The following is a 20,631-nucleotide window of genomic DNA, read 5'->3' as shown; positions in this document are numbered from 1 at the left end:
TTGATAGGACCAATAGATGCCATGATCATGTGTCTATTATTTCATTTCTTTCTCCACGTTTTAGTGCCCCGATTATGAAATATTCCCATATCAATAACACATACAGACTCTAAACACGGTAATAGTCAATTATAGGTGAGCAGAAAAGGCAAACATTTATCTAGAACACAGAAGAATCCTAGTACAAATGTGTTACAGCCACCTCCAGGGAAAGTGATCTAATATCCCAAATTATCACCAAATTTCTGATGGTTATTTGCCTCTGCTGCTGAGAAGTCCCAGAAGTGGCAACAGTTGGATCAGCACTGGTGCAGATAGTGATGGAAAGTCACGGCTCATGTGTTGCACATGTGCACTCCAGGTCACCACAGCTGCTTTGTATAAACAATTATTATGCAAATACTGTGGGAGTTAAGGGAAAAGTCTAGGTTCGGTTAACCTGTGTAAAGGTGGATGATTCATGAGCATGGGTTGTTTGTTGTTGTTTCACCTATGGCAGACATTCTCTGCTGTTTTGATACAATAAACAAATTTCTGCACACATAATTTCCTACTCCCATGGGTGCATTGACATGTCTCTTCTCTAGGGCTTCTTGTCTCTGATCTTCCAATCCGTTTTCTAGGATGTTGGCCAACCAGCTTCCCAGGAATCCATGTATATAATTAACTCACACTTCATTATTCACATTAGTTTGATTACCGTGTGTCCTGCTCAACTACCTTCTGACTCCAGGTAATATTTCACAGCCACCCATGATTGTGGCCATAGTGTGGGAGGAATTCACTCCTATTTACATGAATGTATGGTATAGATTCATTCAAGAAGAAGCCTAGCTTTTTTCTTTGTCATTGTGGTTTTGTTTGTTTGTTTTTGTTTTTATGTTTTTCCCCTCTGGCATTAGCTGAATGGGAAAATCCATGAGATCATTGAACATTAGCAATGATCATTGAACACTGAATCATTGAGCATAAGAGAGGAAAGTTATATGGGAAACTGGAACACCTGTCATTCTAAGTGAAGCATGCTCTCTCTGAATCTCTTTTCACCCAATTCTGAAAGTGCAAACTCCATGGTAATACTGAGTAGTTCTGAACATCACCTGGACATATAAATTTTTGAGACTAAAATTCCCAGTGGATGAGGGGCAGCTCAGTCACATAGTTACCTATTGCCTCATGTGCACATCTACTAGGGCCCTGAGATATTCTGAGAGCTGCATTTTAAACAGAAAATTGTTTGTTTGTTTTCTGTGCATTACACTGTCCTCCCCTAGAACCCCAGAGATTGACCCTGTGATTCTAGTTTGGAGCTGGCAAGAGAGTTCACAGTGTCCTCATCTAATACAGATGCATCTAACCCAAGCAATGTGCTGGATCACACGACCCAAGCAACAGAGCCACCTGTATCAGAACCCAAACTTGCGACAGAACTTCTCGTTCTCTGAGTCCACTCCAAACAGACAGCCTTGCGAGTAAGCTGATAAACAAGATGGTATAGTAGATCCAAGCGTGGAATGTGTTGTGACGACACTACAGGGTCAGCTTGCCAACACTGTGGTTTGTTCTCATTGGTTGGAGGTGCAAGACGAAATTATTTTCCCTTACTTTGAAAGGAATGATCAGCATGACTCACTCCCCTTCTCTAAATCCCTGATATCTTCCCCAACGTGACAGGCCCTTAAATCTGTAGGGATGAATCCCATCCTCTGTTCCTCAGGTGTTTTCATTGTATATTGAGAATCCACATTATTTTCTGCTTATTGCATGATCTCATCAACATATTGTTGTGCGGGGTGTTGGTTTGTGAAAGGTCCACAGGATCAAGGTTTCTTCGGCCTATATTGTGACAGAGAGCAGGGGAGTTAATGTAGCCCTGGGCCGAGATTGAGGATATGAGCTCCTGTTCACCCCAGATGACTGCAGAACCTCCCAGAGACTGCGATGGACTCTGTCTTCACTCTGCAGCTGGGCGGAGGGTCTGGTCAAGCCCTGTCAGAACCTCAGCACCATGCGTCTGCAGGTGCCAGCAGAGGGCGCTTCTCACACTCATGGAAGGGGCGGGGAGGGCGATCTCCTGGCAACGGTGATGTCTGTGTATTTAAACCAGTAAGAAAGCCCCATAATTTGCATGTATCCCTCCTCTCACATCTAAAGTGGTCCCACCTCTCAGTATCTATAAGAGGTTTTTTCTCTGAGATGTGGCTGAAGCAAAACGTGCAAGTCAAAAGCAGCGAGCGAGATGTCCCCATGGCAACTCCTGGGGTTTCTGCTGCTCTGTGTTCCAGGTGAGAATATGTTGACAAAGCTAAAAGTGGGACCATTATTTCAATCAGTGATTTTTTTTTTTTCATTAGGAACTCTGCCTCTTATGAAATTTAGTGTGTTTTCTAATATGAATTTATAAAAAGTAATGTATATGCTTCCTCCTTGTCTAACTAAATTAGTGGTGATTTTGATATATATACAGTCATGGTATACTAGTATTTTCTGTGTGTTGTTAGCCTCCAGGGGTATATTGTGCTGACCTGTCCCCAGCCTTTCTGTCTGGGACTCCAGGAGAGAAAGTCACCATCACCTGCTGGGTCAGTCAGGGCATTAGCAGTAACTTACACTGGCACCAGCAGAAACCAAATCAAGCTCCAAAGCTCCTCATCAAGTTTGCTTCCTAGTCCATGTCGGGGGTCCCCTCGAGGTTCACTGGCAATGGATCTTAGACAGATTTCATCCTCACCATCAGTCGCCTGGAAGCTGAAGATGCTACAACTTATTACTGTCACCAGAGCAATAGTTTTCCTTACACTGAGTTACAACCCAGAACAAAAACGAGCTCAGCCTGGCTGGACAGAGAAACTGGGGATACCCTATTCTTCTAATCATTGTAGGGGCATCTGGGGCAATGATCTATGCAATACCATGACATCTGCCACACCCAGCAGAGTTGAAACCCAAGAGTCACTGTCTTATAACTTCATCTTTAACAACAGTCTTTTTCAGAATATGTGCACAGCAGTTGAAGATTACCTCTCCCTTTTCTTTCCATGGACTTACATAAACTATTTTCTACAAGTTGGTAAAAAAACAAACAAACACACACAAACTTTGGATTTTTCTTCAGAGAAATAGTAATTCATTTATGGCAAATAGGTTTTAAAGGGTAAAGATTAGAAGGGGAATAGGTTATGGTGTGGAGATGTAGTAACAAAAGAGCCCATGACCTCAGGTGTCAGTGAGTGTGGATTCAAAGGAGTCACACAGTGATCTTATTTCCAAAGAAGTCCCCTGAAGCCTGAGGCTTTATAAGTCAGATTAACATTAAGGTTCACTTTCATCAGTGTAGGAGTCAATGGGGAGTTCAGGAAGCAATGGATATTTAGGTTTTCATGTATGAAAACTGGTCCACAGGCAATATAAATATAGACATTCAGCTAGGGCTTTTGAAAAGAAGATTGTCTCCAAAATAATGTTTATCTAAAGTAAAAAAAGAAATGAATCATTTATTGCCAGTCTTAGGAACAGGATAGGGCTCCAGGCCTAAAGAGGTTGAAATCAAGAATCCTCAATTCTTCAATGTGAAATGTTTCACCAAAAGTTGAGTGTACCAATGCACTCCCAAGCAAGAGAATGTAACTTTGGGAGCTTAAAGAAGGTGATAAAACTAAATGGACATTTTGTTTCATATCCTGCTGGACATAGGAATTACAGGAGGATCACCCATGATCCTTAGAGAGAATTTCTGTTCTGCACATCAGAAACATTGTCTGTCTCCTCTTTCATTCTCATCCAAAATCCAAAGTGCTGTTTGAAGATGTATTTTTTTTTTAATTTCGTCATACTTAATTGTAAGACCAGTACCCTACTGTGAACACTTGGTGATTCTAATGTAAACTAAGTTCATTTGTTTGACGTTATTTGTTGTGCACTTATCTATGCATTCAAAAATAACTTTGGGGATGCAATCTAGTCATTAGTGATGCAGACTGACATCACAGTAAGTGACACTTTAATTAATGATTTTCATCATATTTGGTCACAAAAAGCTATATCACTTTTCAATAAACTTTTTTTTTTTAACCGTACAACACATATTTTATTCCAAAGTGAAAAATATGATAAAAAATAATATGTCTACATTATGGTTTCAGGCATATGATGTTTCAAGTTGGAGAATACAATGTGGAGGATGTAGAATTTTGAGCCACGATTGGTTAAACCCAAATATCAAGAAAGGGTGAGGAAGATATTATATTTTATAAGATACTTTAGTTTCTGTGTATCTGAGCTGTTTAATAGTATTTTGAAATATACTGTTTTTAATCTTTATTCCATGTATTCTCTGAATGTGCCCAAAAATTTTCCAGCAAGACTTCCTTAAAATATCAAACCTTAAGGAAAAGAACATTGTAATGAATCATATTAGGTCATGGTTTTGGATGCCTGCCTGAGATCACTCATCAGCTCCTCCTCTGCTTCTAAGGGCTGACTCCCCCAACCTCTCCAGCAAGTTCCAACAACTATGAGGGCCTTTCTTCCTCCTGTGTTGAATACAATTGATCATAATTGTATACTTTACATGCAAACTGTGTTTATTTAACATCAAGATAATGTTTGCTACTTTTGTCAATATGTTTTCCCACATCTAGTTAATCATTTTCAACTGTAAAAGTCGTTTAGTTTCCTTAGTTGAGGAGATTGCACCATATTTCTTTTAATTAAAAAAAGAAGCATATAATTGCTTTTAAGGGATTTAAATTAATGTCAGAGTTTTCAGAACCAATAAATGCTATCATTTGAGGGTCAAGTGCATGTAAATAAATAAGATAATTTTGTATTCCAAGTACTAATATTCAGTAGGGGAATGAGCCATGCACAGAACAATAACTATATAATGAAACTGAATGGAATAATTTCGGTAGTTAATAAATTGCATAAAAATTAGGCAATGGTATGTGGTATCTGGAGGTAGAAGTTGTTCATTTAAGTTGTTTGGGGAAGATCTTGGGGTTGTACTGAGGATGCATCTGAGTGGTATGGCAGCAGCCAAGTGACCATACAACCTGCAAAGACCATGGAGTCATCATGGGAAGGGCAGAGGTTGGGAGATTCCCAATAAACTACTGCACATTGAAAAATTTATTTTTACCACTTTAATAGTATAAAACCTAAACAGTCCTATAATAATCAGATGTCTTATGTGTTTTCAATTTCTTAAGAATATAATTTATCGTAATATCTTTTATCAAACACCTTGACCTGGATCACACTCAGGACATAGAATGTTCCCTTGCTCAGAACCTGGAAGCCCAGGTCTGCACCCTTATTGCTAATTGGTAGGCTCCCCAAAGCCCTTCCCTGTCACTTAAGCCTTCATCACCAGGTCCTGTGGGGTGGGATCACCTAAGGTAGGGGCAGCACTGGACACTGGTCATGGTACTCTGGCTTCAACTGCGGGGGCTGCATGTGAAAGGGTTCATATGTCTCATGGAACTGAGAAATACTATTAATTAGGGAGCACAGCATTCACCTCCCACTTGATCAGACAGCACCACTCTGCTCAGAAGCCTATGGAGAGAGACATCAGTAATACTGGGGAAGATTTGTGTTCTGTTTCCACCTCAAATTCTGGGAGAAACACTCAGCTTCCCAGTTGCTAGCTTCCCTTTCAGTGTCTTCAAGATGGAGAGTTTACATCATCCATCTGGAAGCAGCAGAATCTGGGAAAGGTTCCAAAGATTCACTCACATGCTCTTTCTACCTTGTCCACCCCAGCTTGGTGCGATGGTCCTGGGATCATCTCTGCTTAATATTTAGCAGATTGGTTGTCCTGATGACATTGCTGTTTGTGACCATCTCAAACTTCCCTGTCTCACATGGCAAACACTAGCAGTGCCCAGCCACAAACATGTACATTAGAATTAACTAAAATTAACAATGTAGTTCCTTAGTTGTTTTCACTACATTTCAAGCGCTCAGGAGCCACATATGACATATAACGGCTACCCTTGCAAAGCACAAATCTAGACATTTTCATCATCTTAAAAAATTATTTTCATTAGTGCTGATCTAAATGGTTACACTGACACATAGTTTTATAGCTCACAGCACAAACCTCAGGAGCTGTTATTCCAGAGAATCAGGTGATCTCAGATGCTTCCTGGCTGGTGCAGCCACTGTTTCAAGAATGAGAGGAATGAAGCTGACTAGACACATCCAGACCAGGGGCCCTCTACTCCCCAGCCTAGCCCTCCACTGTGCCCTCCAGGACCCCTCACAACCTCACTATCTCCTTTCCAGAACCACATCATTGGCATCTCACATGGATCACAGACTCTAGCTCTGAAATTTTTTGTGATCATCTTTTCTGAACACACCTTATCCTCAACGAGGTGACTGGTTTATTGAGGAGAGGAATCATTTTGTGTTCCCTATAGAATGCAGCCTATTGATGGATGTAATAAGATCAACTCCATGAAAACCAATGAAAAAACTCAATCAAGTCTTATTAGAAAGCAGCATCTAAAATTCTATTTGATATTATGTCATAACCTGCCATTGAAGGGTAAGTCACAAACCTTGCCATTGGACAAACCCCATAATAAACATAAGATAGAAGTCTGATCTTAGAAATAGTGAAAATAAGGGTGGTGTTGTTACAGTATCAGCAGGCGCCCCCAAGGCCGGATGGGGTCTCATGTGTGACCTGGATCACCTGGGAGGAGCTGCCAGTGTGCTGAGTGGTGGGAAAATGCCCTCTGTGCTCTGAGACTGGAAGCCTCGCCTTGTCCTTCCTATTGCTTTGGCCATATCCGCAAAGCGCTCCTGCTATGAACTGAATTTTGATTCACAAATTCATACTTTGAATCTCCAAACTCCAATATTACTGTATTTAGACATAGAGGTTATGAAGAGGAAATTAGGGTCAAATGAGGTGAAAACAATGGGGTTCTGACTTAATAGGATACGTATTCTAATAGAAAAGAAATATCATTGAGCTGTTCTTTAACCCCTCACCAACCTCCAAGCGTGCACCAAGGAAAGCATGTACTTGCTTCTCCTACACATGCCCTGGCACATTGCTGAACCCATGAGACGATGTATCCAGAGAGGACATCTGGAAACAAGAAACAGGGTTCTCACCAGAAAGCAAATCCTTCTGGACCTTGGTCTTGAAACTTCCAGGCTTCTAATACATGTCTAATAAGTTAGTAATAAATGTCTGTGGTTGAAGCCATCCAGCTCAGGGTATGTTGGTGTGGCAGTCCCAGTAGACTCATCCACTGTTCCCACCTTCTCTGAGCAGGATCAGCCTCAGGAGGCACCTTGTGGACTTTGGGACGTAGCTTTTCTCCTCTTGTTCTTGCTGTTCTTACTGCCTGGTGAGGAAGGGGAAGTCAGGCTTCAGCCTCAGATAGTTTGTATTAAACATGAACTTTCCTTGATGATGAAGTTGTTAGCCTGTTTTTCCTTCTGATCAGAATTGCACCAAGTTGGATGAACTACAAGCCTGGTATTAATATTTGGGGGTCTGCATGTCTGTTCCCCTACTTGGATGACAGTGAGCATGTGATGTGGATGCCATCTTCATCCCCCTCCATGTGTCTCAGGTGAGGGGCTCACTGTCACCTGCAGAGCTGGCCAGAGTATGAAGAACATCCTAGCCTGGCACCAGCAGAACCTGGGCCTGGCTCTGAGCTCCTGCTGGCTCCTGCTGGCTCCTGCTGCCCTCCTGGACATGATCCCTGCCTGGATCAGGGACAGTGGGACTGAACAGATGTCACTCTGGCCATCAGCAACCAAGATGCCTTCAGAAGTAGGTTCTCACTCCACCTGTCCCTGTCCTTTACAAATCTTCCCTAGTAACAGCTCTGCACAGGGGCTGCTAAGGGTCTGAAATGTTCTCAGAGGAACAGGCTGGGGGATATCTCAGAATTCAGATCCTCTCTTTGCCTCACACCCCCTTCCCACCACTTCTATGGGCACCTCTAGTGTATCTTGTGGGCATCACTGTACGGAGCATGTCCAGATGTTTTCTCCCACCTCCTACTCCGAATTCATGATGAAAATTCATCCTCACTTCAGACATGGGCTGTCCATGCCTTGTTTCTCTTACATTCATGCCCCAGCACATTGCTGAACCCTAGTTCTGACCCCACTCCATGAATCTTTGTGGAAGGGTCATGGTTGCCAAGCTGTGGTTATTGGAGACCAGAAAATAAAATGGCAACTATTGAGAAGCTTGTACGTGGGGCAGACATAGGCCGTTGTCAACAGAGTCCCAGCAGCTGGTGAACTATGAAAGCTGGGCAGAGGGGAAGTTGGGAATGAGTCATGGAGGGTCGTCATCCTATGACCATGCAGCCTCTGAGCCACATGTGCTGCTTCGTTTGACGGAAATGACCAGAAGAGGACTTGTCTATGCTGAACTCTGGGGACAAAACCTCCTTCCATTCAGGAGCCAGACTCACTATCCATCTCCTGGGCATCTGCTGCTCTGTGATTCCACAGACCCCCCTCAGGTCACTCATGATCCTCAGCAATGGGCAGTTCACTGCTCTCTGCCCAGGGGGATATCGAAGAGGGTCCTGAGCTTTATGACCCTCAGGCCCTGGAGTGAGGAGGGGCCATGAGGTGGTGCACCCAGTGCTCATTTTTAACGTTCACATTCAATTGATTAAAGTTTAAAACTATACCTTATACTAGCAACCAAAGTTATATCTCTTTATATATAAACATGTACCACATATTTATTTGTAAATAGATACATAGTATATTCAAATATATAAATGCAACTTATTTCTAAAATATATGTATTCAATATGTAAAATTTATATTAGAAATTCTTATTAAAGATACACATAATGTTATGTTTATTTGTGTAGCATGTGTTCCTTTTCTTTCCAAGCAGAACAGAGTCTGGCTGAGTAAAGACTTTGAGGACATTTGCTGACCCTCCCTCTTTGACTCTAACAGGGTCAAAGTCATTCGGGTCCTTGGAGCCCAGTGAAAGTCTCTTTCACTTTCATTCTTGCCGGGCTGCAGGATATATGCTTAATGCAGCTCCTCTGAATTTGTGAGCAGTTTCCTTCCCTCAAGCGCCTGCCAGGTAGCCCTGTGGGCAGGACCTGTGGTTCCTCCCAGGTCCTCAGCCCTGTGGCTCAGGAGAGCAGATGCTTCCCCCACAGTGCTGGGCCAGTGCCTGGCAGCTCTCAGGCACTGCCAGCCTGACTTTAGCCCTGGGCTAAGGACCCTATTCCAAATGTCTCCTCATTTATTGCACTACCTTAAGTCTGTCTTGTTCTTAAACTCAAAGTCTACATTTCTACAATTTCTAAAGCTAGCATTTGCCACCTGGAAAATTAGACATGTGAATTCATTGTCATTCTCAGAGCCTGGCCTCTTCCAGCCCCACCAGATGAAGTTGGCCATATCTTCTCTTCTGTCCACACAACTTTACTTACAGTTACAGTGAAATGTAACATGTGGTAAAACTCTTATCGCCTGCACAGAAACCATCCTCTTCTCCTTTGGTGCCTAGAACACCAGCTCTATCCTGCTGGGCATGGTGAGGTCAGTGAGCCTCTCCTAGCCTGAGACAGGAGCAGGGATTAAGAGAACATGTGACGAGCTCCACAATGCAATGTCAGGGGAGTGAAGGAGGGGCAGGGACTCTGGGAAGAATTTGATCCTAAGAAGATGGAAGGTGAAGAGCTTTGCTTCACCTTCTAAAATCAGTCACTTTATTTTAGATTTGGGAGCTGGGACACATGTTTCATTGCCCTGACTCCTTCCACATCTCCTCTTTCTCTTACAAGAGCTCTGACTCAGTCTGTCCCTCACAGATTGTGTCCTGAAAATCTAATTTCCCTCCTAATATGAAAACAAACCAACAAACAAAACCCTCTTTCTCCTGTCATGTGCTGTGAAATCTGACCCCTAAACTCTGTGACACCCGGATAGCATAAGAGATAATCGTGGGACTTTATCCAAGATATTTTCTAGCTAAAAAGAATTCTCATGCTAGCTTTTCTCTCGGAGAAATTTTCTCTGTCTCTTGTCATAACTGACACCAGAAGACAAGGTGGAAATATTTCCAAGAACAGAGTACAACCATGCACTCAGTGAGTTGAAAGACATCTCTTCCCCTCGCATTCGTTTCCAAAGCTGCCATTTACATTACCACAGTCTTATTGGCTTCACACAACATAAATGTATTACCCTGTAGTTCTGGAGGTCAGAAGTCTCACTGAGCTAATGTTAAGGTGTCAGTAGGTCTGTATTCCTTCTGGAGGCTCCAGAGGAGAGAATTGTATTCTCTGCTTTTTATCTTCCAGTTGCTCCCACATTTCTGGTTCCATGGCCCCTCCCTTCCTCAAGCCACATACTTCCCCATTGTGCCAGCTCCTCTCTGACTGCGAGCCTGCTCCTCTATTTTAATGACCTTTGTGAATGTATTGATTTCATTTGGATAACCAAGTTGCTTATTCACAAAGTCCTTAACTTACATCTGTCAAGTTCTTTTTTTGCTATATAATGAAGAAAAGAGCTCCCCCATACAGAGACAGAGAAGGGGGGATTCGAACTAAGAGAAAATTCCATGTGCGGCGGAAAAGTGGCTGCTTATATGAGGAGGCTGAAGGAGGCAGTGTCTGATTTGCATAGGGCTTAGGGGTTTGGTATGAGCAGGCATGTCATTCATGTAGCCTGAGAAAAAACTGGCCCTCCCACCCTAGCGTTTTAATATGCAAATGCAGGGTGTCATAATGTTCTACACACATGGGGATATGTGGGGGCAGCCATGTTGCCAGGCACATGTGGGGACAAGGAAGAAGAAGGTGGGAATCACCATGTTTGACTGGACTCAGTTTCTAATGGTTGGTATTTGTATATCAAAGCTTGCCAGCCCAGCTCTAAGAACCAGGGCTTTCCTGCCAGACAAGAAACGTTTCTGGAGCTGCTTTAAAAGAAACAAAACCTTCCCAAGGACCCCTTTTCCTCTCTATCTAAAATAATTTCTTAAAAACTTCTATAACACTTGGGTTCCAGAGATGAGGACATGGACATCTTTTGGGGTAGGGACATTATTCATTCCACCGCCATAAACATATTCCCCAAAATTGTCCTTCTCTAAACTAAAATTTAAAAAATCACAAAGTATTTTTATGAAGCAAAAAAGCTGGACAAAATCTTAGACTCAGTTTCCTCTAACTTGTGAGTTTTCACTGTTGGCGTAAGCTCACTCCTCTGTCTCTACTGTAGACTTATGGATGTATAGATAGTTTTAGAGGATTTTTAAATTTTGTGACCCAGTGTAAATAAAACAGAATCTGAGACAGGTCTCAATCAAGTTGTAGGTTTATTTTGCCAAAGAAAAGGCTTATGGCCTGTGACACAGGCTTATGTGGTCCTGCAAACTTGTGCCCAAGGTGTTTGGGTTACACATTGGTTTTATAAACTTTAGGGAGACACAGAAATCACAGGCAAAGACAAAGCAGCAGGAAGGTTTGTGCACAGGCTACAGCACTGTGATTTGGCTCCCCTAGTCAGGCATCAGTAAAATTTTATGGAGCCCTAGGCTGCAGCCCACTGATGCTGATATAGTTGGATCCACTTCCCCTGCTACTGAGCCAGGCTGGGACCTTTTTTGGCACATTAGAGATGTGAGATATAACGAGTGCAAATCCCTGTCCAATTTCATCTGGATGCAGCTGGTTTCTACATGTACATGGGCAACTGCTTGATAAGAGACTGAGTGTCTCTTTCCTAAAGATGTTAACAGGGAGGCTCGTGTCTGGGTCACGGTGATATCCCCAGTCACTGATAAAATGTAAAAGAGGAAAGTGGCATTGACGGTGCGTGGCGGGGACATCCTCCATGCAGTGGCCACCCTCACTAAAAGAGATGAACTTTGGGAAATAATACTCAATGGCAGAAAAGAAGGTAGACTATGGAGGAGCTCAAAATAAGAATAAGGTGCAGCCCATTTAGTCTCTGGGTATTATAGAGACCGGTAGCTCTTGAAAATGGTGGATCTGCGAGCACTGCGTGCATTGAGAGAACACGGTATCAACTTAGTGTATCTGAAGTAAATTGTTTGATCTTATACTGGTAAGAACAATGGCATAACACCATTACCTAATACTTACAAATATACATTGCCCCATGTAAATAAGTTTTATTTGTAACATTTTTAGAAAGCAACAATATTAAACTCACAGAAATTTTGCAAGTATAGCTCACTTACCCCCTTCACTAACTGGAATCATACGAGAGTCTTTTGAAGACCTAAGAATCCTACCATCTAACGTTTTACTATGTGTTCCTACAAACAAGACTATTCTCCTAAATAATCCCCACATGCTAATGAAATACATTACTCCATTGACTCCTGAGGAATATTTCAAATTGTCAAAAACAAAAACAAAACAAAACAAAAAACCCTGTAAAAAGGTTTCTCATAGCAAAATAGTCCCCAGTAGAAACATATTCTCTTCAGACAAATTTCTGCTACTCTTGTGTTACCTGAGACACCTGGTGACACTGAGCTGGGGCTGAGTTACTGAGATGAGACAGCCCTGCAGCTGTGCCCAGCCTGCCCTGTTCCCTGCTCATTTGCATGTTCTCAGAGCACATCCTCCTGCCCTGAAGACTTATTAATAGGCTGGACACGCTTCGTGCAGGAGTCAGAGCCAGTCAGGACACAGCATGGACATGAGGATCCCCACTCAGTTCCTGGGGCTCCTGCTGCTCTGGCTCTCAGGTAAGGAAGATCACTAACAGTTTACCCAACCCAGTGTGCTCAGTACTGCCTGCCTATTTAGCGAAGTTCTCTTACTCTTGTTTGGACATTTGTTTTTATGTTTCCAATCTCAGGTGCCAAATGTGACATCCAGATGACCCAGTCTCCATCTTCCTTATCTGCATCTGTAGGAGACAGAGTCACCATCACTTGTCGGGCTAGTCAGACCATTAGCAGTTATTTAGCTTGGTATCAGCAGAAACCAGGAAAAGTCCCTAAGCTCCTGATCTATGCTGCATCCAGTTTGGAAAGCGGGGTCCCATCTCGGTTCAGTGGCAGTGGATCTGGGACAGAATTCACTCTCACCATCAGCAGCCTGCAGCCTGAAGATTTTGCAACTTATTACTGTCAACAGCATAATAGTCACCCTCCCACAGTGTTACACACCCGAACATAAACCCCCAGGGAAGCAGATGTGTGAGGCTGGGCTGCCCCAGCTGCTCCTCCTGATGCCTCCATGGGCTGAGAGTGTTCCTCAGATGCAGCCATACTCTGATGATGTTGGTAGAGGGGGACATGAAGTCACCTCTGCATCCCAATTCCTTTTTCTTTCTCAGCGCCAGCTGCACAGACATAGCAATGCCTCTCCTGATTTAATACAGACAGAGATCATGACACCTGAGGAGTCTAGTTTATGGTTTCGTTTGGAATTCATATTACATAGAAGAAGCCACTATAGATATTCTAAGCAGGAATTGTCTTAATACAGAGAATTACAGTAAACTACTGAAGTCTAAATGAAATGTAGAGATGAATCTCTAAATGTAATGTTTTATTTGCATAGAAATATTTGCCAAATGGGACATACAGGAAAACTCAGTGGTCTTCAGTGTGTTGGAAGAACAAAGAGAATGTTAACGTTTTATGAAAAAGGGAAAATATTACCTATTGCTCTTTGAGAAAGTTCATTGGCACTAGGAAGGGTTGGGAGCTGGCAAGCTCAGACTGGTAAGCAGTGGTGGACAAAGTGAATCCTAGAATTATATCAACTTATCTCAGAAGTTGTGGGTAAATTTGATTTCAGGTTACAATAAGCCAGAGCAGTGAAGCTTGCAGAGAACTTTGTTATTGAAATGCCAGGGATTTGATGTAGATCCTGCTGCTCACCACACAGAAAGCCAATCACTAATACAACATGTATTGCTAAGGAATAGGCTTTAATCAGGTACTGCAGCTGAGGAGATGGGACACCATTCACAAATGTATCTCCGTGGCAAACTGAAAATTAGAGGTTTATATAGCAGGGAAGAAAAGTGGGAACACAGAAATTAGGGAGGGGCAAGGAAGGTAATTTGATCAGCAGGAAGCAGGAAGTCAGTTAGGCAATGATAATGGGCATAGGATCTCACTGTCCTGATTCAGTGATATGTAAGTTTCAGCTCCTTTATGGTATCTGGAGGCCTGATGGTTGGCTTCCTGAAAAAAAGAACTCAGATAAGACAAATGTAACTATCTGGAGTTTTAAGACTGGGGGGTTCAATATCTACATTTATTCAAAAATCCAAAAACATTGGTTCCATGGGATAATAGAGCTCTATTTCTTTGAAGCTATGCTCTTGGAACAATTATTTTGCATCCTGAGGCTCTTCCTCCTTGGCTTCTTTGAATCTTGCTTGGCATGGACAAGAACGGACTCCTCAGTTCTCTGGATTTAACTTTCTCACATTACAGTCTTCAAAGTCATGATTATAGTAATATGAAGAAGATATTAGAAGCAGGATTCTCTGGTGCTCCCTCAGAAAAGAGAATGCACCTGCCCCTAATTATGGGCTTTCTAACCATGTGGTCCTCAATCCTGTGTGGAAGTGTAAGGGTTGGTGTGCTGATGCTGACAGTTTCCTACAGCATCTTTCCAGATGTTTCTCCAGTCCTCACCTCTGTCCCAGGGTCTTGGTCTTAAGCAAATTCGGAATGGAGAATTACGGAGTCATTCTTTTCCTAATTCCAAATCCTTCATGGAGGACCTCTTATTGGGCAACTCTACAGGACAAAAGAGAGATAAAAAGGGACATTTACATAAATGGGTTAAAATGATTTCTCCCCCAATGAGGCCATTAAAAAATTAAATTTAAAACCACATATTGAAAACACATCCAGCTTTGTTTTCCTCTTAAAGCATGTTTACATTTTCAAATATTTTCAAGGTTTTAAAGGTTGAAAGCATAATTATTTGTCCATGGAATGATCAAACACCTTTTTAATTAAATGGAGTTAACATTTTCTTGAAAATTTGTACTCACTGAAGTAAAGGAATATATTTAAAATGTGTGAAACTATGTTAGAAATTATTGGGCTTAAATTCAACTGTGCAGTTTGGTTTGGGATGTTGTTGACTCCTCAGACCTGCCACAAGAATCTTGTATCATGTGTACTCACTGCTGTTCAGCCTTGTCCTCAGAAAATTGATATCTATAGACTGAAGGCAAGCTCAGTGCCCTTCAGAGAAACCACTCAGCTGAGCCCTTCCTTGATCAGCCAGATGATTGTGAACATGAGCATCCATGAACATGAAAACAAATGTTTCCTGTTATCACCCACTGAGTTGTGTATTTTAACTTGTGTTACCAAATCATTAATGCATAAAAAGCTTCCTGATACAGGTTATTAACTCTCTCTACCCTGTATAGATACACACATGTATTTTTCTTAATTGGTGGTATAAATGTGAACATTTAGTAATCAAATTATAAAGTTATTAAGGGAAAATTAAAGTCAAAAATAAAACTAATTAATATTTCAATAAAAAATTAAAATTTATTTTATGGAAAAATGTGCTTATATGTATATAACATACATAGAAGTGAATATATATTTATTTGATAAAAAATGGGCTACAAATATATGTATAGTATTCATATACATTTAAATAACCTTTGTTACATTCCATACAAAAATGGCATTCTGCACCACATATAGTTGATACTCTTGCTAAGATAATTTCTTTGCATTCTTTATTTTAAAACTCTACTAAATGGTTGTCCTCACCTAAAATATTTTTCCAACCAAGTAGAGCTCCCAGGGTAGAACTAGAACAAATTTTGACTAATACTGAATAGTAACCATTGCATCCTATGAAAGTCTCCATTATGTTCATGCCCACAATGATTATATGCCAAATAGAGTTCTCACAGCAATGGATACTGGATGGAGTCACATCAGTGCCATTGTCAGGGAAGCCTTGGAAATGTAAAAACTATAACAGTGGGTAAACTGCAAGGGTTACATCTGAAGATCACATTGCAAAGAGAACAGCAGTTTAATAATATTGGCTGTTAGTTTTGACAGATCATCAGGCCTTAAAAGAAATTCAACAGGATGATTGCAGACAAAGCCATTCTGGATGAGCTATGACTAGATGTTTCAAAAATGAGCCATAATCAAAGAAAATGCTTTACAAGTGAGTATTAATTGAAATGCTAGTAAAGAGCAGGGGCTTTTAACAATGAGGATGATTCAACACATGGACTTCAGTCAGTCACCTTTCCCAGCTTTCCCAGAGAGTCTCATGAACCAAGGTTATGGAGGTCCCCGTGAGGACTCAACAATATGAGTTTCAACTAACTGAGATGTACAGGGCTACTGGCTCTTCCAAACACCTAATTTGCCAAGAAGAACCCCTAACATTGTTTGACACATCAGGGCTCAGACTAACAGCTGGTATCAGGTGATTCTAGTGGACCTCATGTAACATGAGGAGGATAGTGGTTATTTTCCTAAATACAAATTTACCTTTCTTTTTGGTTATGTTTCTGCATAAAATACTACTTGAGGATATTCCAAGTGCTTTTATCAGAGTCAGGAAATTCATCTATAATGTGGATTTGGATCAAGCAAGCTGTTTACCTCAAAAAATAAGTGAAGCGAAGTGTAGCTCATGCTCTTGTCATGTGCACAGGTGCAGCTTTCCCTATAGACAGGGAAAAACTCATTATTAGTCAAGCAAAGCTGGCACACAAACCCTTGTACTGTTGAATTGCTATGCTTTCAGAAGTGGTGGAGGCTCTGAAACACTCACGGGGATTGGTGCTTTTACTCCCATAAACTGAATATTTTTATCTTGAAAATGAGCTGTAGACTCATCATTGTTATGCCAACTGAACACCTTGAAATGCTCGAGTTCTATTTTCTCAGGGCTATGGTTTTCTGGTTGACGGTTGACGGTTCTTTTTCTTTTTTTTTTTTTTAGATGGAGTCTTGCTCTGCTGCCAGCCTGGAGAGCATTAGCACCATCTCGGCTCATTCCAACCTTTGTCTCCTGGGTTCAAGCTTTTCTCCTGCCTCAGTCTACCAAGTAGCTGTCACTACAGGTGTACGCCATCACACCCAGCTAATTTTTGTAGTTTTAGTAGAGACGTGGTTTTACCATATGGACTAGGATGGTCTCAATCTCTTGACCTCATGATCCGCCCACCTCTGCCTCCCAAAGAGCTGGGATTACACATGTGAGCCACTGCGTTGGACTGGTTGATGGTTCTTAATCCAAAGGGTTGACATAACAATTATTCCATTAAATTGGAAGAAATGATAGGATAAGCATGTGACCATTTAGACTTAATACAATACTGGATAAGTTGTCAACAATAGGTTTTAGAGTGTGTGCTGGGGCCATAGATGTAGTCCACATAAAGCAAGAGCAAACATAATTGATTTTACATATTTTAGAGAGGAAGTACAGAAAACATGAAACCTAGGTGACCTTCTGGAATGTTTCTATTTATTGCCATTTCCCCTGGTAAAACTCAGAGAAGATTTCAACAGTCATCAGGATGAAGTTCTAGGGATCACAGTCATGTGAAGCATTACCTGCACTTGGATCTCCAGTGAGGCAAAGGGAAGATGAAATGTATAGTGGGATGTGGAGGTGAAAACATCAGGGACAGCCTCCTGGTCAGCTTAAATGTTGAAAAGTGTATTTATTTTTTCTCTTTAGTTTTATCACGGAATCATTTAGATCTGAGAAAAGCCATTATGACTTTTTAGGCAGAAAGATGTTTATTATCATGAATTAGATGGATGGAAAACATTTGGGGAAACCAGAGTGGAAACTCGGGCAACTCCAAGCACTCCTTTTGCTATTCCTTGACCCTCTTCACCCCCATGTTTTCCACAGTCAAGAAAGATACTCTCATTTTATAGGAACCTGGCAAGTGAAGGTATTGTGCCCACAGGACTGTGCTGGTTGGCTGTGACCCAGATCAGGAAAATGCGCACATATGAGTGAGATCAGGCAGTTACCCTCCCTCATCTCAATCCAAAAGCGTTCTGTAGCAACACATTTGTTGGGCATTCTTCACCACATCTGGGACTTAGGAAGCCAAGGACATGAGGAGTAGCCTTTCCAGACTCTACCATAGAGAAAGTATTGCCAGAAACTAGAGTATAAAATAAATATTAAAAAGTTGGTGACAATAACTAAATGAGTCATTCATATATGTGTGTTAAATAATTTAATCTTTTCTATACACCCTTTCTTTAAAAAAAAATCACAGAGCTATTTTTAGCCACCTTTACAATTTAGACCACAAATTAGATAATAAGTAAACAGATTAATGGCTCACGAGAGAAGAATATTTTTTCCTAGATGGTGTTGGTTTTAACAGATTGGAGTTTCCCCACATTTTGGGGAGGAAAATGTTATGTGGGTGCCATGGTGTCCTTTGTAAAGAAAATGTTTATATTAGGTTGTAGCATGCTGCATGCTGCACTTGATACTAGCAATGCCTGGAAATTCAAGCGTAGCAAGATGTGTATTTATAATAGAAAGCCACAGGATGCACTTGGGCAGAAATAACCCCTGTACCCATGAAAACAGATGAATTTACATGAGACTGTAATGAAGATGTCATCAACACAGGCAGGGCTGCAGAGAAAGGGGTCAAGTCTCTAGCAGTTGATAGCAGAGCTGCTGTCCTTCTGGGGGCAGTAGTGAGAAGAGCTGCTCTCTTTTCTGCGGGAGACAGCTTGAATGTGGAGTTTCAGGCAGCAGGAGCTCCTCCCCAGCCTGCACCAGAAGTGCCATTCTTGGAATTGTGCTAGAGGCTTTGCCTGGAGCCTGTTCCTTAGGGCTTTTCAACAATTTACAAGGAATTTAATATATCTAGTAAATCCCTTTATGCTTCATGGATTTGACATTTCCAACAGGGAATATACACAGTCCACAGGGCCATCATTCCCTCCCTCCTTTTTTCTCGACAAATATAATGCTTTCCAGGTGGACCTGCCAGAGGAAGCCAACGTGAACAACTATCCATGTCACCAAAAATGCAAGACAAATAAGCTCGGGGTTCTCACGTAGCTGCACTGTTCCCTGGTACAAAATGGGAGAGTATAAAACTCTTTGGTCCACCATCAGAGAGATGGTGCAGTGTCACCTTCTGAACATAGTAAGTGAGTATTTATAGACATTTAAACACTGACACCTTTAACACCAACATACAGACAAAAGTAGAAAAAAAATAAATTGGACTACGTAAAAATTTAAAATGTGCATCAAAAGTCATAATCAACACAGTGAAAATGCAACATGTGAAATAGAAGAAAATATTTGTAAATCATATATCTGATGGGTGTTAATAACATCTACTCTACAAACATAAGTCCTACATATCAACAGTAAAAATAAAATACCTGATTAAAAATGAGAAAAGTACATCAATTGACATTTCCCTAAAGAAGATTATTTAGAGGATAATTAGATAACTAGCATAGAAAAAGATGGTTAATATTATTAATCCTTAGAAAAATAAGAAGAAACCCCACTTGACACCTTTTAGGATTTTTTTTTTCCAGCAGAGACTGACCAGCCTTGATGAGAATTTAGGTATTTGGAACTGCTGTGGACACTGTCGTGGTGATGTAAATGGCCCACCTGCTGTAGGAAACCATATGGTGATTCCTCAAAGAATTAAAAATAGAAATACTATATAATTTAGCCATTACATTTTTGTACGTACACCCAATTAATCGAAGACATTAACTTGAGAAGATATTAGTCTACCCACATTCAGAACTGAATTATTCATGATAGCCAAAAGGTAGAAGCAACTCACATCTTCACAAAGGAGAGAACTGGTAATCCAAATGTGGTATATACATACAATAGCATATTATTGAGGGAAATTCTGACACATACTACAATATACATGAAACTAGAGGACATTATACTAAGTGAAATAACTCAGTCACAAAAATACTGAGTTATGATTTCACTTTGGTATTTGCAGAACAGTTTCCATTTAATCATGAATCAACCCTGTCTCCTTCCCTTTCTTGCTTGTAGTTTTCAGGAATAACTGTAGAATTTTCTGGAAAAGTAACATTCTGAGATAGAGCAAGATTGGCCAATATAGCCTGGGCTCTGTTTCTCTCCCTACAGGAAACAGTAATTCCTTCAACACTAGCTCAGTGTGTCATGTGATTCCAAGACATAAAACCCAGGGTGGGCTGCTTTGCAGGGTCCCTCAGCTGCAGTCCTTGTGGGGTATGCATAGTCTAGAGTCAATCAGGACCAGGCAACTTTGTGTTCTCTCATGCTGACTCTCTGTAAGTAATAATTCACTTTATGTAACTGGTTGTGCATCGGTGTTCTGTCTCACTAGATTTGGGTAAGTTGGTGACCTGGGCACAGCAAACTTTCTTGACAAAATTGGTGCAGTGAGAAGGTTTGATGTGAGAGAACCATGGCTTATTGGTGAAGTTGGAGGAACAATACTCTCCAGTCCCTGGCCCAGGACAGAGACATCAGCCTGGGGATGCAAGGGCTGGACATGCAGATGGATGTTTAATGAGGAGGAAGGATAAATGGGACATTTGTCCTCCTAACATTAATAAGGATCAGC

At 41.3% G+C, this 20,631-nt stretch overlaps 2 gene segments (V, D, J or C); both read left to right on the top strand.

Annotated features, from left to right (window-relative positions):
* LOC103877257 overlaps nt 1-20,631 on the top strand; it is an 856,781-nt gene that overhangs the window by 256,577 nt on the left and 579,573 nt on the right.
* On the top strand, nt 12,599-13,288 carry LOC101016857. The segment is given in 2 exon segments: nt 12,599-12,754; nt 12,868-13,288. Coding segments are annotated over 2 exon segments (378 nt in total).

The sequence above is a fragment of the Papio anubis genome, chromosome 14 (genome assembly GCF_008728515.1).
Source record: "Papio anubis isolate 15944 chromosome 14, Panubis1.0, whole genome shotgun sequence".
NCBI classification, from domain to species: Eukaryota; Metazoa; Chordata; class Mammalia; order Primates; family Cercopithecidae; genus Papio; species Papio anubis.
Note: the sequence above shows the minus strand (reverse complement) of the source record. Positions and strands in the feature narration are given on the sequence as shown.